General features: G+C 44.0%; 1 protein-coding gene across 3 annotated transcripts in view; it reads right to left on the bottom strand.

Moving 5' to 3' along the window:
- The window catches only part of Gak (cyclin G associated kinase), a 52,802-nt gene that overhangs the window by 28,792 nt on the left and 8,272 nt on the right, over window positions 1-15,738 (bottom strand). For 2 of the 3 annotated variants that reach the window (XM_057771181.1, XM_057771182.1), the window contains exons 5-13: window positions 15,421-15,563; window positions 12,638-12,763; window positions 10,247-10,336; window positions 8,273-8,408; window positions 7,767-7,879; window positions 5,781-5,871; window positions 4,371-4,494; window positions 1,000-1,049; window positions 325-473 (exon numbers count right to left, since the gene is read on the bottom strand). In XM_057771181.1, the coding sequence (XP_057627164.1) occupies window positions 325-473; window positions 1,000-1,049; window positions 4,371-4,494; window positions 5,781-5,871; window positions 7,767-7,879; window positions 8,273-8,408; window positions 10,247-10,336; window positions 12,638-12,763; window positions 15,421-15,563 (1,022 nt within the window). The remainder of the gene's footprint in view (window positions 1-324; window positions 474-999; window positions 1,050-4,370; window positions 4,495-5,780; window positions 5,872-7,766; window positions 7,880-8,272; window positions 8,409-10,246; window positions 10,337-12,637; window positions 12,764-15,420; window positions 15,564-15,738) is intronic. The other variant, XM_057771183.1, reaches the window with a different exon arrangement.

Here is a 15,738-nt window from a genome sequence, read left to right as displayed (position 1 = left end):
CAGGAACAGTAAAGGGGAGGTCATCCTAGGTTCCTGGGAATCAACAATCTTCCCAAGGTTTTCATCACATTGTGTGTGTGTGTGTGTGTGTGTGTGTGTGTGTGTGTGTGTGTGTGTGTGTGTTGCAGAATTCCCTTCACACTCTGGCCTATCCCCAGCCCCAGCTACACCTCTAGCCCTAGCCTCCCTGGCAGCTGCCATGTTCTGCTCCTGGCAGCTGCCGAGCACTGTCCATATCAGGCTAGTGCAGATCCATCACTTAGAACTGTACTTCACTGGGAAAAGAATGACTTAAATCATAAAAAATAGTTCAAAGCCACTTACCCGGTTGTGGAATTTGGAAGCCCGGTATATCCTTGGAGACAGGTTGTAGACAGCATAGTGTCCTGGATGCTTGGCATCCAGAAACAACCGCACATCCTCTATGTTGTTTTTGATCGCTGACTCCACACCTTCTGCTGGGAATGACATCACTGAAACAGAGTAGATTCAAGTTAGCTGCTCAAGGATTGCCATTTTGGACTGTGCTTGCCTTCTAGCCGGGTAGCTAGCAAAACACAAGCTCTTCTCACTCTCTTATGTCCCTCAGCCTGTGCAGTGGGAGGTGTGCAGACTTACAACACAGGAAATTTCACAAAGCTAATCATAGACATCTGAGAAAAGTTTGCAAGAAACCTGATAGACATCATGGTCTATAATAGCTCTTCTGATTATTATTTTTTGCCTAGATTTTCTAGTTTTAAATATGCACGGCCCTATTATTACATTATTCCCTTTGTACCCTTAGAGTTCCAATCATGCCAGCTACTGGGCTGATACTGGTCCTGCCCTTTTCATAAGCCAAGAAATAAGCTCAACATAGGCCACCTACCCACCACCAATCTGGGCAGTCTCCAGGTCATACCTCAGATGAATCCATGGCCACCAAAGAGGCTAAAGAGGCATACTGGGACCCTTGTCTAAGTCCCCTATAGATGTCTATCATCCAATTAGACATACCTGCAATTCTGGATGTGATATAAGATATGTCCAGATCACCCTTTGCATAGCTGGAATGAAAAGAACACTCAATCACTACAGAAAACACACTTGGCAGTTATATCTTAAGAACTTTAAGTGGAGCCCAAGTCTTAGAATGCTGAGGTAACCTTGCTGGCAGGCTGCATCCCATGAGAAGTATGTGTGTGCATGTGCACAAGGTCTTGTGTGTAACTTTGCTGTATGAGCTGACACCCAATAAGAAGTGGCATAAAACACCTGAAAGTGGGAGACAGCAGTCCCAGAAGGGCTTTAGCCATCTTTTGCTTTCTGAAGTATTCTCCAAGGCAAAAACATTGAGGGCTAATCCTGACAGTAATAAAGACAAGGGTGTGTAGACATCAGTCATTGATCCCACTGCTCTAGGGGGCTAGATAACAACAGTGATGGGCAACTTGAGTCAAGAGCACACCCTATGCCCTGTACAAGCCTAAAAGGAGACAGCAGACACTGCTGGAGGGAAAACAAAGACATCCCAAGTGACCAAGACACATCACTGCTCATGGCCACCAAAAACTCTTAGAAACCAATCCCCTAAATCGGTTCACAAAACTGACAAAAATACAGACTAAATCCTAAACGACTATGCAAGAACTCGACAAACTTATTCTATATACAATTCCTCTTAAAAACCAAAAAGCACGTATGCTACAACAGCAAAGATAAGTTGGAAAGGAGGAGAGAGGAAGATACATGGTGTTGCATAACTATTCTGAGTAGCACACTATAACTGGGTAGAGAGGTCAAGACAGGAAAGTCAGAGACAGCTGAAGAAGGCTCACTTGGTATCAGCAGAGTCAACAAGGGGTCAATGCAGAGGGTTAAGTGGGAAAAGGAACATACATACAATATAATTCACTGACATCATTCACTGATTATGATAATCTTAACAGTTTCAAATGTCATTTGAACCTATTTAAGATAGGCTAACTTAGGGTATAAAGGGCTCTCTGAGACAACAAACAGTATGTACTAAATATAGTTTTATCTAGTGTTTAAATTTTGGTGGGAAAAGGCAGTTAAACTAACAGGCCACATATCAGAACTAATTAGTTCCAGTCTTTTTCTTCACAAAAACAATAACCCAATAGTAACCAAGACACCAGGTATTGGTGGTAGATGTCTTTAATCCCAGCATTCTGGAGGCAGAGGCAGACAAATTTCTGATCTCTGTGAATTCAAGGGCAACCTGGTCTACATAGTGAGTTTCATATCAATCCGGGCTGCAAAGGTAAACAGAGTGATGTGCAAATATAAAGCAGACGACAGCATTAAAGGAAGACAAACGTGCCCCAGCATTAGGTCAGGTACAGGAAAGCACACGCGAGACACCTAGTGGTGTACAATAGGTACTGAGTATCACTTAGGGCTCCACATACAGTATATCCTAACCTCTAGCCTGTTTAGGAGAAAGTACAGGGGACCTTAACAGTTTAGCTCTAGGCACAGGCTCAAGGGTATTAACATAGGTTTGTACCTAACATAGACCAGGGTGGCCCAGATCTTGACTTCTAAAATATCAAGCAGCCTCAAGCAATCAAGAGTGCCTGAAGTGGTCACTTTTGCCACTTGTCACCACACTTGGATATTTTCACAAATGATATAACCAAAATATGAAGGTATTTACTGCTAATTTAAATCAATTTAATAAACACAGGAGCTTTGTAACTCTTACCAGTTATGTCTACTTTGTAGCCCACAGGTTTCATACAGCCAAGACAGTTATAAATATAGCTCAACAAAAAAATCATAAACTTACTTAAAAGTCATGAGTTGTTGTTGCTTTGGTTTTAAAGTTTATTATAAACTCAAAGTTGTAAGAACGAGAGAGAGAGAGATGCCATTTGACCTGGGTATGGAGGTCAGCAACATCACAAACAAGCAGCAGTATGATGAGGAGTGGTGCTTCAGAGAAAGCAAAAAAGCCAAAGTACTAAATAAAGCTCTAGGAAACATCCAAAAGATAAAAAAGGAAAAATCATGCCTGAGACAGACCCAACAGAACTGAATGGTGATACCGGAGTGACTGCCTCACTAGACTTTTTTGCAATGTGAACTAAACAACTATTGGATTCTTGGCTTTTCTGTCACGAGACAATCATCACTGGACTATCCAGATTACAGCCTGTAAATCATCTAATAAAACCTGTATAAAATATATAATATTCATTCTATCATTTCTGTTCCTTTAAAGAACCCTAATATAGACAGAGATCATGTTACAGTATCAAAAGGCTGGGCATGCCCAGGGGTTTAAGCATATATTCCAGGCAGAAGGCACATCCATCTGTATCCTCATGTAACTATTTCCACAATGTAGCACATCCATGTGCTCTCCCTCACCGGCACAGGGCAAACACATGAAACTGCTAAGGCTACGAACATAAAACAGTCACACAGTCACACACACACACACAAACAAAACAAAGGAAAGGATGTTGCATCAAGTGTAGAAGTTTGGGGACTACAAGCACTATGATCCAGTGGTGCTTACTGCACCAGCAGACACCCTTGTAAGGGCCAGTGAGACTACCCGAGCATTTAGTCATAATGCCCTCCAGAAAGCTGATGGAGTAACCTTTAACACAGTGCTGTTCTGGAACACTCACCAAGGCTCGTGGGCTATCATTTGACTTTCCTAAGCACATATTCACACCTACTGTGTCCCAGGTCTCTCACAGCGACTGCCTTCTAGCAATGAGAGTATGTTGGAGGGTGCCACTTTGCCCTGCAATTGCTTCATCTATTTGATGCCAAAGAAAAAGAACAGAGTCATCATGCCAGTTACTGGCAGAGCTAAGGAGATCCTGAGCTGATGGTGCACCAAGTCAGTTCTGTCTCGGGTCCTACAGACAGGGGCCTCAGATTTGTGCTGGTCAGTGTTTTGTTAACTTGACACAAGCTGGGATTATCTGTGAAGAGGAAATCTCAATTGAGAAAAATGCCTCCATAAGACTGGCCTATGGGGTAGGGGGTCCTAGGCTACATAAGAGAACAGGTTGAGCAAGCCATAGAAAGAAAGACGGTAAGCAGCATTCCTCCATGGTCTCTGCTTCAGTTCCTATCTCCAGAGTTTCCTGATTTCAGTTCCTATCTTGGCTTCTCTTGATAATAGAATATAACCCTGTAAGCGGAAATAAACACTTTCCTTTCCAGATTGGTTTTGGTCAGTGTTTCACCACATCAACAGAAAGCAAAATAAGACAAGGTCCCAGACTCAAATCTATATCTGGTTCAGCGCTGACTTAACAGAGGGTTACAATGTATATAACACTGCCTTGGGGAAATCTCCATACAGGCAAAGAACAGGATAGGACAGCCTTCACACTTACTTAGCCACAGACTGGATGACCTTGGAGGAAGTATCCTTGAGGTTGGTGAAGAGCCGTTCTGTCCCGCCCCGTAGGATGTCGAGAAACCCACCATAGGGCTGGTCATACTCTGCCAGAGTCATAACTACAGGAAAGAGCCACAGTAGGTCAAGAGTATGTCCCCAAAAAGTCTCATTGCTTCCCCAGATTCCCTCAGACCCACCAGTGAGCCATCTTTCCCACTAGCAAGTGATAGCCTGTTGTTTCCAGCAATTACAGAGACTCAAGGAATGGGCAATGTAGGCACAGAAGGCTATGTGAACACATCAAACCCAGTTTCTACCTGGAACTGTATCAACTATGAGACACAGTCTCAAAATGGTAACTACATGATACTCTTTCTAAAGTGAGTGCAGGTAAAGCCAACAAAAGTGGACTCAGAGACCAGAGTGACACCCTCAAACTGTGGTGGTAGAGCTAACACAGATGGTGACTTAGGCTCTGAACAGCCCCACAAACAGTAAACCCATGTAGCATGAGACCCTGAGACCCACTCTCCATGGTCTACAACTGTACCACACATGCTAGGCACCGTGTAAAAACCTCAAGTACCAGGACACTGCGGTGGCCAATCATTGGAGACAAGAACCTCCTCTCTAGGAAACAAAGATCTAGAGAAGGACACAGTTAGTCCTTGACATCACAAAAAAGAGATTAGAAAATGACTCATCCCACAGTCAGTCCAAGACCATATCTGTTTCAGAATCCTCCTCTCCCTCATTGGTGCTCTTAAGGTGTCCATCCACATGAGATGAAAGACCACTGTTCTGTGGCTTGGCCTTCACAAACCAGCAGGAACAGCTCTCAACCCTTCCTACTGCACTCTAGCTCCTAGGACCCCCACTTCTCTCCTTCTCTCTTCGTAGTAGGCACCTGCAGTACTCTGTGACCGTAAGGTATCATCTGCTAACCTTGTCTAAAGCAGGTTTGGCCTTGATAATTTCTGAGAGGCACCCTGGAAGGTCTTCTTTTATGAAGGGTTTCCATAGGTTTTGAACTGTGCAGATGTCCAGGATACAGTGTACCCTCCAGAGGAGCTAGAGACTATGGTCAACCATGCCTGGAAGACTTACTTCATTATATCCTGAATGGCAAGTGAGTTAACCCTTGCTTTATGAAGTGCTAATGTGGCTTCAAATTTGTTTCTCTTGGATCTTGCCCTGAGAACTCTTACCTTGGCTGATTTTGAATACAAATGCCCTGTAAAATTCTGCATTCTACCCTGAACACAAAGGCTCAAAAGAATTATGAGTTCCTTAGAACGGTAAAGCCAATTACCAGCTGAAAAACCCTTGATGTCTGCTCTGATGAATACTGGGCACCTGGTATACAACCTGTGAGAAAGACCAGTGGTTAGGCTGGGGCACTTACCTCCACCGTAACTGCTATTCACAGGGCCCCCAGGAGCAGGTGGTGCTCGCGAAGGCCCTGAATTCCCAAAGCCACCATTCTGTTCCAGCAGCTGTAAGATTCAAAAGCATGGCGTCAGCTTCAAACAAAGCCAGAGCTCGTTTGCACCTGCACTTAGCATTGTGCCCTCAGTTGATGAGCCGACCTCCATCCGCTTTACTCTAACACACAAGGATAACACACAGGAGTCTTGGCAGGGGTAGAAATAAAACAAAACTTCCACAGCTTTACAACAACATTCAGGGTAACCTAGGGAGTAACATCAGACAAATGCTAACACCTTTATCCTACGAAGACATATCTAGACCTTTATGGACATAAAATCCATTCCTCCTACTCCATTTCCTCCCAAATCTACTCGACCATTTTGAGTAGATGTATTAGGCATGCAGCCCAGAACACTAATACCTAGTGCTGTGTGTGGCTCCTTGGACCACGCTTGCATTATTCTTTGAATTCAGTCCACAGTGCATATTGTCTAAGGAGCTGGCTGGTTCAGAGAAAGTCCATGAGTTCTCTAAGCACTACAATCATAAAACTCTTTGTGTCTTCACTGGCACAGTACTTCTTCCCTGACACACTATGAGGAACAAGGCCCACAGTCCTGCATCCTACCTTTCAGTGGTCTCCAAGACAGCCATCAAACACTCCTGCAAAGGACCAAAGGTAACAGGACAGGCCCCAGGTAGCCCTGCCACGAAGCAATCCCCCAATGCCTTCTTTGTCCTTCTGACCTATTACCATCAACCTGATCAACCAAAGAAACTTGTCAAAAGCATCCATATCTCAACCTGCCATCCTCAGAACACCTGAAATCTTAAAGTACACACTGTTTGTAGTTTTGAGATCTCTCTAGTGCCAATAGAAAGGGTCTTATCAGCAGGTTCTCCTAAAGGAGTCACAGACCTCTTCTCCCCATGACTTCTCTGAGGATCCCTACCCACAGATGAGGACTGAGACCAGTATATCCAAACGTCCTCTCTTCCATGTTATACCCCTGCCCTTCAGCAGCATAGACCTTAACCACCCTGATAACTAGTCCAATATCAATAGGCTCGGGGAAGCTCTGCTTCTAGGGGTGAAAGAACCAACAACAGGAAGCAGACAAAACTAGAACCAGGAATTTAGTCTCCTCACCGCAGGAATGAGCTAGAAGGTAGGGCAGCAGAATCAGGCCTCAGCCATGAGCTGTGTATAAGGTGGACATGGATGTTGTATTCTTAGAGATGCTCAAGGACCTACCTATATCCTGAGGGTGTAGGCTAGATTTATGGCTGTTTTAGAAAGACTCCTGGTCCACATGCCACAGCGTCTTCTCGGACTGCCTGCTTTTCCCAAGTACATGACAGAAGGTGCCTCAGTCCAACAGTAGGACACAAGGCAGAGGACGGCCAGCAATCATATGCCCTGATCCTGTCTTAAGTATGGGGAGGAGTACAACCACACCCCCAGAAACTGTGAGATGTAGATACTAACAAATACCAACTGAACCCAGAAAAAAACCAAACCAAACAAAAAAAAAAACCTACCAGATAATATGATAGAGCCACTCTTTTGGCTCATCTAAGTGAGCATTCCAGAGTTTAAGACCATCTGAGCCAGGACCCACAGGAATGCCTGTCGTGAGTCTGTGAGGGCCTGTAACTTCAGTTAGACCAGATAAAGGAGCCTCAGGCTAATGCCAAGAATACACAACACCACTGGGCAGTGGTGACGCACACCTTTAATCCCAGCACTCGGGAGGCAGAGACAGATGGATCTCTATGAGTTTGAGGCCAGTCTGGTCTAAAGAGTGAGTGCTAGGACAGGCTCCAAATTTACACAGAGAGACCCTGTCCAAAAAAAAAAAAAACCACTAAAGAGATGAGAGAGAGACAGAGAGAGAGAGAGAATACACAACACCTTCCAGGTCTAGGCATGGACATCAGAGCCTCACAATGTCCTTACCTCTGTGATGGGGGCCTTGGGGTTCACATTCCTGGCTGCTGCAATTTCCTGAAGTTGTCGGACAACTTCAGCAATGGACAGCCTCTCCTCTGGGTTGACCTTTAGCATGGCACCTAAGGCAAAATAATAACACAATTTAGCCCCATATCACCTACAGCCCTGGGCCTCCACTGGACAGCACCACCTGCTATTGCAAAGGTTACAGAACAAAGATCATATACTTTACCCATAGTGCTGACTTCAGAAGCAAAGGAGAGAATGACAGAATATCTACAAAAACTAAACAGGTCTATCAGAATTGGCCACTCAGAATACCATAAGCTCACCAGAAGGGTGGGCAGGTGGCAGCCCCACGAGAAAGCCACCCCCCGGTGCTGTCAGAACAGCAGCTATGGAGGCAAACGTGGGCCCACGTGGCCAAAGGATGAGCAGCTGCACCTAAGATCCAACAGGGAAGCTCATTTCCTCAGGTTTCTAAATCAAGCAAACTCACAACAGGAACTTACGAATAAGGTCATGGAAGACTGTGTAACGAGTGTCATTCACAGGAATGGAGTACTTCCCATTGACTATCCGAAGTTTTGCTCCATCCTCAAAAGGATGCTGCCGGAAACATAGTAGGTATAAGATACAGCCCAGTGCCTGTAGGGAAAACATGGAGAGCAGGGTCTGAGAGGCAGATTAAAGATGGAATGAGAATGTGCAGGGAGGACAGAGGCTGAGTGCTGAGGGTGGGAGGACTGTGCAATTACAAAGGGCACGAGAGGCTGTGCAGGGACCCAGGAGCCAAGGTCATCAGCAGAGGGGACAAAAGAACTGCTCTTCCAGAATCCATATCTTGCACCTTACAACCACCTGTAACTCTAGTTCCAAGGAGATTTAATGCCTCCGGCCTCCTCAGGCACTAGTACTTACATACACACAACTACCCTCAGACTCACACATACATGTAATTTAAAATTTAAAAAGTCAACCTGGCAAGATGGGCCAGTAACAGCAATTCCGTCCATGGGAATGGTTTGTCCCACTCACTACACCCAACAGTGTGAACGGGGGAAGCTGAAGCAGTGGGATTTTATCCAGATCTGTGCTGAGAATACCCTAGGGTGGACCAAGAAATTAATGACAATGTGTCTTCATTAGTGGGGTTAGCACCGGCCCCTATAAACTTCAAATACATAAGTTCTTGACAGTGTCTGGGGGCTGATGATGCCACCACTGTCTGTGTCCCTAGGGAAATGATAGCTCTGGTCACAAGGAGGGTCCAGCTCAGTGTTGTAAACAGGGGTCATGCGAAATTATATAATTAGTCTTCTTCTATTTCCTACCATATAACTCCTAAAGTCCTTGATTGCTGGCCATCTGTATGTAGCTTCAAGGTGGGGCACGTCACCAGAAAGGCCAAGACAAAAATCAGGAAATGAGGGTTAAACTGATTGACCCTGACCAATGTTGTGATCAACCATAAAGTCTCCACAAAATGCAAATGCCAAGATTCATGGGAGCTCTTAGACAGCTGAGCAGATAGAAGATCTCAGAGGGTGGTACACTTTGGTAGAGTAGTGAGACCCCCACCTACGCTCCTATAGGCTCTATGAATCCCTCCATCATTATCAGTATGATATCCTCTGTGATAATAAACTAGTAAATGTACACAAGTGTGTTCCTAAATTTTATGAACTATTCTAGGAAGGTAATCAAACCCCAGGAGGGGTTTGTGGAAAGCCAGGCTTCTAGTCAGTCAGTTAGAAGCACAAGAAGACAATCTGTGACTATTACTCTTGTCCAGAGGGGTGGACGTGGGCGTGTCGGGCTGCCTGACACCACAGCTGGCAAACAGCCTAAGATGCCCCAGGGACATCCTTTTGGAACTGACTGATTACTGTACATGGGGGAGAGACCTGAGGTCACAGAGGTCTCTTGTGTCAACTGTACCGGTGTGAAAGAAAAGCAGATGTCTGTGGATGACGACACAGTCCCAGAGGGTATTAGGTACCCTTGCAGAGACATCCCAGGGCCTGGAATTCAGACTCCAGAAGTAGAACAGCACTGAAAATTGTCTGTATTGTCTGTCATGAGATGCCTGTGCAGACTCAAAGTCATGCTGGTACTTCAATCGCTCTATTATTTTTTTGAAGATTTATTTATTTTATGTTTATGAATGTTATGCCTTTTGCCCTTGGAAGTCAGAAGAGGGCTTTAGATCACCTGAACTGAAGTTATAGATGACTGTAAGTCAGCATATGGGTACTGGGAATCGAACCTGGGTTCTCTGCAAGAGGAACAAGTGTTCTTAACCACTAAGCCTTCTATCTTTCCAGCTTCCCCTTCAATTGCTCTGTTAATTCACCTCTGGTAGCAGTCACAACTGATAAGGGCAGGGAAAATAAGAGACGGGAGCTGATGGGACATGAGGTCTCTGCAGCTTCTGCCATGACCTAACTGACCAGGCACCAGCAAGAGGACGACTCAGGCCTCACCCAGATATCCTGCTTCTCGCCAATGGGAAAGTTGGAATACAGGTCTACAATTTCTGGTGTTCTGTACATGGGTGTGGTATTCCTCGTGATCTGAAGAAAACAAATATTTCAGGGTAAGTTAGACATAAGCATTATTTTTTATTTTATTTTATTTTATTTTACAGAGACCCTACAACTTTCTAAGATTTCTACTGAAGGCTAATGCAGTGACTTTTCCTCTCACTGTATTCTGGAAGGACCTCTGGCCACTCATCTGGCAATGCAATGCTGCACCACTACTTTCCTTACAGAGATTGTAATCTCTCATGGCCACCCAGGATTAATGAAAGGAATCAAGTCAAAGTATTAACCCAGTGGACTATTTTATTTCCTCAAAGTAAACAAACATACCCAGCATGAGAAACCTCTTTCAGAATGATCAAAGCTTACACGATGAGCAAAAGGAAATACTAAATACTAAAGAAGCTTCCAGATGAGTTCTAGTCGGGAGATAGCCTGTATAACCTAAGAAATAATGAAGTCTTCTGGTCTTTTTTAGAAAGCCACCAGAATTCAAACACTGGGCTCCATCCTGATGACCTTATCTAATCCTAAATCCTTTCTAAAAGGGTCCATTTCTAAACACCATAGTTGATGTAAGATTCTATACTATGAATACCTCACAATGAGGATTAAGCTCATTATAAGTTTGGAGAAACAAACCACATTAAAACCATACCAGATGGTAAATGTCAAAAGAATCCAGATGCTTGTGAAGCAAATCTAGGACATTTTCCACCAAAATAGACCTACTGAATCGTGACCATGGGAAAAATGGTATCCAAGACCTTATGAATAACAAATACATAAGCAGGTTCTAGGGCTCCTAACTTCAGAGATGAGCAGGGTACTACAGTCAGTAGCAGACAGCAAAGATGGGTTAAAAAGAGTCATCAGCACTGAAGGAGACTTGCAGGACACCAGAAGCTAAGAGAAAGGAGTTGAACTCTGCACACAACAGACAGGCATAATGAAAGGGTGCAGGACTGTATCCACATGTCCAGACAGGCAGGGCACTGGAAAAGGATCACTAAGCAAAAGGAACTAGACTGGACTGATGATCCAAATACACACTGACCTGAATGGTTTTCACTCACAGGGGTGGTGACTGACAACTCTGATATACTGAAAACTGAGACACCGCATATACAGTGGGCTGTACAGTGGGACGAATGCTGAACAGCAAGGGCAGGGCTTTCAAGTATCCTTCTTGGGCTTCAAACTCAACAGGGAAACTCTGCATCATCTTTGCAAAGGTAAGGACACACTTGGTCCAACAAGCATGGCTCCAAATAGCCCAGAAACCCTGCCTTTAATAAGGCCTGCATCATGCTAAGCAATAAATACAATTGTCCCTGACAGGCATTATACCAGAGTAGTTATGCCTCTTCTTCCACAGATGCATCCCTAGGAAGCAAGTGTCCTCTCCTGAGAGGCAATCTGGCCTTGAAGTAGCTTCACCTGAACTAAGCTGCAGGCCTCTCATGAAAGAATATTTCTAAATAATTATGTTATACTAGGGATTGAATTTAGGTCCTTGCTTATGCTAAGCAAGTGTTCTATCTTTGAGCCACATCTTCAGCCATCCAAATGACATTACATTTTTTTCCCCAAGTTTAGAATGACAGAAAAAAACTGGAGATAGCTGTACAATAATGTGAGTATCTTTTTCTTTTTTAAAGATTAGTTTATTTGAGTTGGGTGGTGGTGACACACGCCTTTAATCCCAGCACTCAGGAGGTGAGGCAGAGGCAGGCAGATCTCTGTGAGTTCGAGGCCAGCCTGGTCTACAAGAGCTAGTTCCAGGACAGACTCCAAAGCTACAGAGAAACCCTGTCTCAAAACAAACAAACAAACAAAATTTATTTATTTATGTATATAGTATTCTGCCTTCATGTATGCCTGCACACCAGAAGAGGGCACCATTATAGATGGTTATGAGCAACCATGTAGTTGTTGGGACTGGAACTCAGGACCTCTGGAGGAGCAGCCAGTGCTCCTAACCTCTGAGCCATCTCTCTAGTCCCTAATGTGTGTATCTTAATGCCACTGAAATCTGACTTAAAATGTTAAAATAAAACTTGTTGTGTATATTTAAGACAATAAAAATAATTCTAAGAAATCAACAGAAAGAAGACATTGAAAGGTAGGTTGATAAGAATAGTATGAGATCAAATGAATTATCCATTCTGTTTAAAGCTGTGGCTACAAATTAGCAGAGTAAAGCCAGGAAGATGATCATGCTCCCAGGATACAGTACCAGGGAATCTGCTAGGAATTTTTATTTATAAAGTCATACTCAGACTTGTACCTGAAGACTCCGAGGGGGACTCAAATGCATGCAAGCCTCACCTCTTCCTCCACCATGGCTCGCTTCTGGGCGCTCCAGCTGTAGTCAGGATAATGGGAGATGGTTGTGGCACTGCCAAAGTCACACAGCTTAATGGTCCCCTGGTTACTAAGCAGTAAGTTTTCAACCTGCAAAATGCCAAAGGACAATTCTTATGAACTTAGTGGGTACATGGAGCCTAAACCCCAGCAAAGACAAACAGGAGTATTAGTCATGTTCAGTTCCTCATCAGGAAAACCCTTTGCATCAAGGTCCAGACTGCTGGCTGCTAGGGGCTACTATAAAATTTTGTAAAGTTAAAAACATCCACCCAGCAAACAGATAACCTAATGAAAGACAATGAACCTTATGAAAAGTCAGAAGATAAAGAATAAAATATACTACTAATATCTACATTAATTTAAGAATAAATCTAATAAAGATAGACAAAAGACTTTCTGTATAGAAAGCCTTAAAATAATTGAGTTTTTTGTTTTTTTATTTTTTTAAGATAGGGTCTTACTTTGTAGCCTTGGTTGGCCAGGAACTCATTATATAGACCAGAACTTACAGAGATCTACCCGCCTCTGCCTTCCAAATGCTGGGATTAAAGGCACACATTAATACACCCAGCCAAGTTTTAAATTCATGACTCATAAAATTACATGTAATCCTAATTCCAATACATAGCTTTACTGACATCCTGTTCCTCTTTCTAGATACATTAAGTATTCTGTGCATTCATCAGAGTAGAGTGTCCCAACGCAGGTCAGCCAGCCACCTACCATTCCTAGTCTAGCTCTCTGTTGACAGTCTATCAACCACGATGAAGAGTCATAGCAATTCTAATAAAATTCAGAGTTTTAAGGAGGTAGGAACCTGCAAAATGAAAATGCAAATAAACTATAGCTACTTGTATGATCTGTCAAGGTTGAAGTGTATGTAATACCACAGGCTGGCAAAGGGGAGAACTATGAAGCTTGTTTGTCTCCAGAACACCCTGGGTTACATGCCTGTACCCTCCAACCACAGAGGACACTTGCTCCATAGATGAGCCAGATGGAACTAGTCTCAGGACACACAGGCCAGCAGAGTCAGCTACAAACAAGGGAGGTGAAACAGATGTGCCACGTTGTTCACAGAAGAAAGGCTACACACTGAGAGTCCCACAATCTAGAGCCCATGAGATAAGGGTACACAGAAATACAGATGGAACCGAACATAACACTGAGCAAAAGCCAGGCGCAAAAGAATGCACAGGTACAGGTACACTCAAATGACACCCAGAAAACAAACTGTGCAGCATCAAGGGAACCAAGAACGTGATCACTGAAAGCAGGCACTGGCTGCTGCACAAGTCAGATATGCCACACTGATGTGCCTGTTTCACAGCAAGCAGTGACTACGGGGTAGCCAGCTCTTGGGGCTCCTGAAGTAGAAGGCTACAGGCTTCACCTATGCAGACACCTCAGTGGGTAGGTGACTGATTCTCCACTAATTTTATTCTTTATATTCACTTTTTAAACACACATCCACCTACCACCACCAATAACCACATTGTCTTCAAGTCTAAAGAAAGAAAAAAAGAAAGAATGAATGAATGATTTTTTTGTGTGTGTGCAAAGAGGTGTATGCATGCTACAGCATATCTGTGGATGTCAGAGAGAGCAAGTTCTCTCCTTTCATCACATGGAGCCTAAAAATCAACTCAAAGTTGTCAGGTGTGGTAGTTTAAATGAAACTGGCAGCCGAGCGGTGGTGGCGCACGCCTTTAATCCCAGCACTCGGGAGGCAGAGGCAGGTGGATCCTGTGAGTTCAAGACCAGCCTGGTCTACAAGAACTAGTTCCAGGACAGGCTCCAAAGGTTTGAAGGCTTGGTGTCTAATTGGTGGAACTATTTTGAGAAGGGTTAGGAGGTGTGGCCTTGTTGGAGGAGGTGTGTCAGAGGGGGATGGGCTTTCAGGTTTCAAAATTCTGTTATTCCCAGTCTTTCCCCACGATCACCCCTGCCTTCAACTTGAGGACCAGGATATAAAGTAAGTTCTTATTCTGTTCTACATCACGCCTGCTTGCCTGTCTGCTGTCATACTCCTCACCATGATGGTCATGGACTCACCTCTAAAACTATAAGCAACTGAATGTTTTCTTCTCTAAGTTGCTTTGGTTATGACGTCTCTACAGTAGGAAAGTAGCTAAAACATCAAGCTGGGTAGAAAATGCCTTCACCTGCTGAGCCACCTCAACAATCCAGTTTCAGATTTTTTTTTTAATAGACACAACAGGGGAATGAACACTAGGCTATGGCAATACAACTTTAAAGGTTTTATTCAATAATATACCAGGAATTCTAGTAAGTCAAATATATAAGCAAAGGGAAAAGAATAAGTGGGAAAAAAGCAAAATAAAAAGAAACTGAAGAATAAGGCTCTGGTAGCTATAAATACTCAACTTCATTAATAACAAAAAAGGTGAAAGAAACTCAAATGACTATACTCCTCAGCCCGGCTACACCAGCTAAAAAAAACACAGCCAATTCAGACAGGCAGGTGCCACCCTCAGCTAGGCTGTGGTACACTCACACCGCCCATAGCTGGAGATGCACAATGGAAGTTTTTTCATGTAAGTGATTCCCCATCAAGGTCAGAACTGCAGCAATGGCAGCAATTCTGTGAGCAAAGGCAACTGAGAAGCTTAGAATGACTGGACAATAGCTGAGCAAATAGCTGAGCAAGCATGAGGAGCACAAGGACTAGCAGGAGAACAGAGTGTGAAGACATACAGCCAGCAACGTGACCCAGCTGGTACCTTGAGGTCCCTGTGGATGATGGGTGGTTTCTGCCTGTGCATGTGCTGCACTGCTCTGCATGTCTGGTAGAAGATCTTCAGAATGCTGTCGCAGGACAGAGGGCCTTTACATTCAACTCTCCTGAGAAACTCCACCAGCTGTCCTAAAGAAGACAAGTGAATTTAGTCACCCTGGGGTTCAGAATGCTATACTCTACTTGTTTACAGGTTTGGTCTGTCTCTGTGTATGGCAGCCCAGGTACGAGTGGCATTTCTAAGGCCTTAGTCAGGGTGTATACCCAGTCAGTGCCACTCTAGTCACTCCTTAAACTTCTGTAG

This window comes from Chionomys nivalis, chromosome 6 (assembly GCF_950005125.1).
Source record: "Chionomys nivalis chromosome 6, mChiNiv1.1, whole genome shotgun sequence".
NCBI classification, from domain to species: domain Eukaryota; kingdom Metazoa; phylum Chordata; class Mammalia; order Rodentia; family Cricetidae; genus Chionomys; species Chionomys nivalis.
The sequence above is the reverse complement of the archived record's forward strand: the minus strand, read 5'-3'. Positions and strand labels throughout refer to the sequence as shown.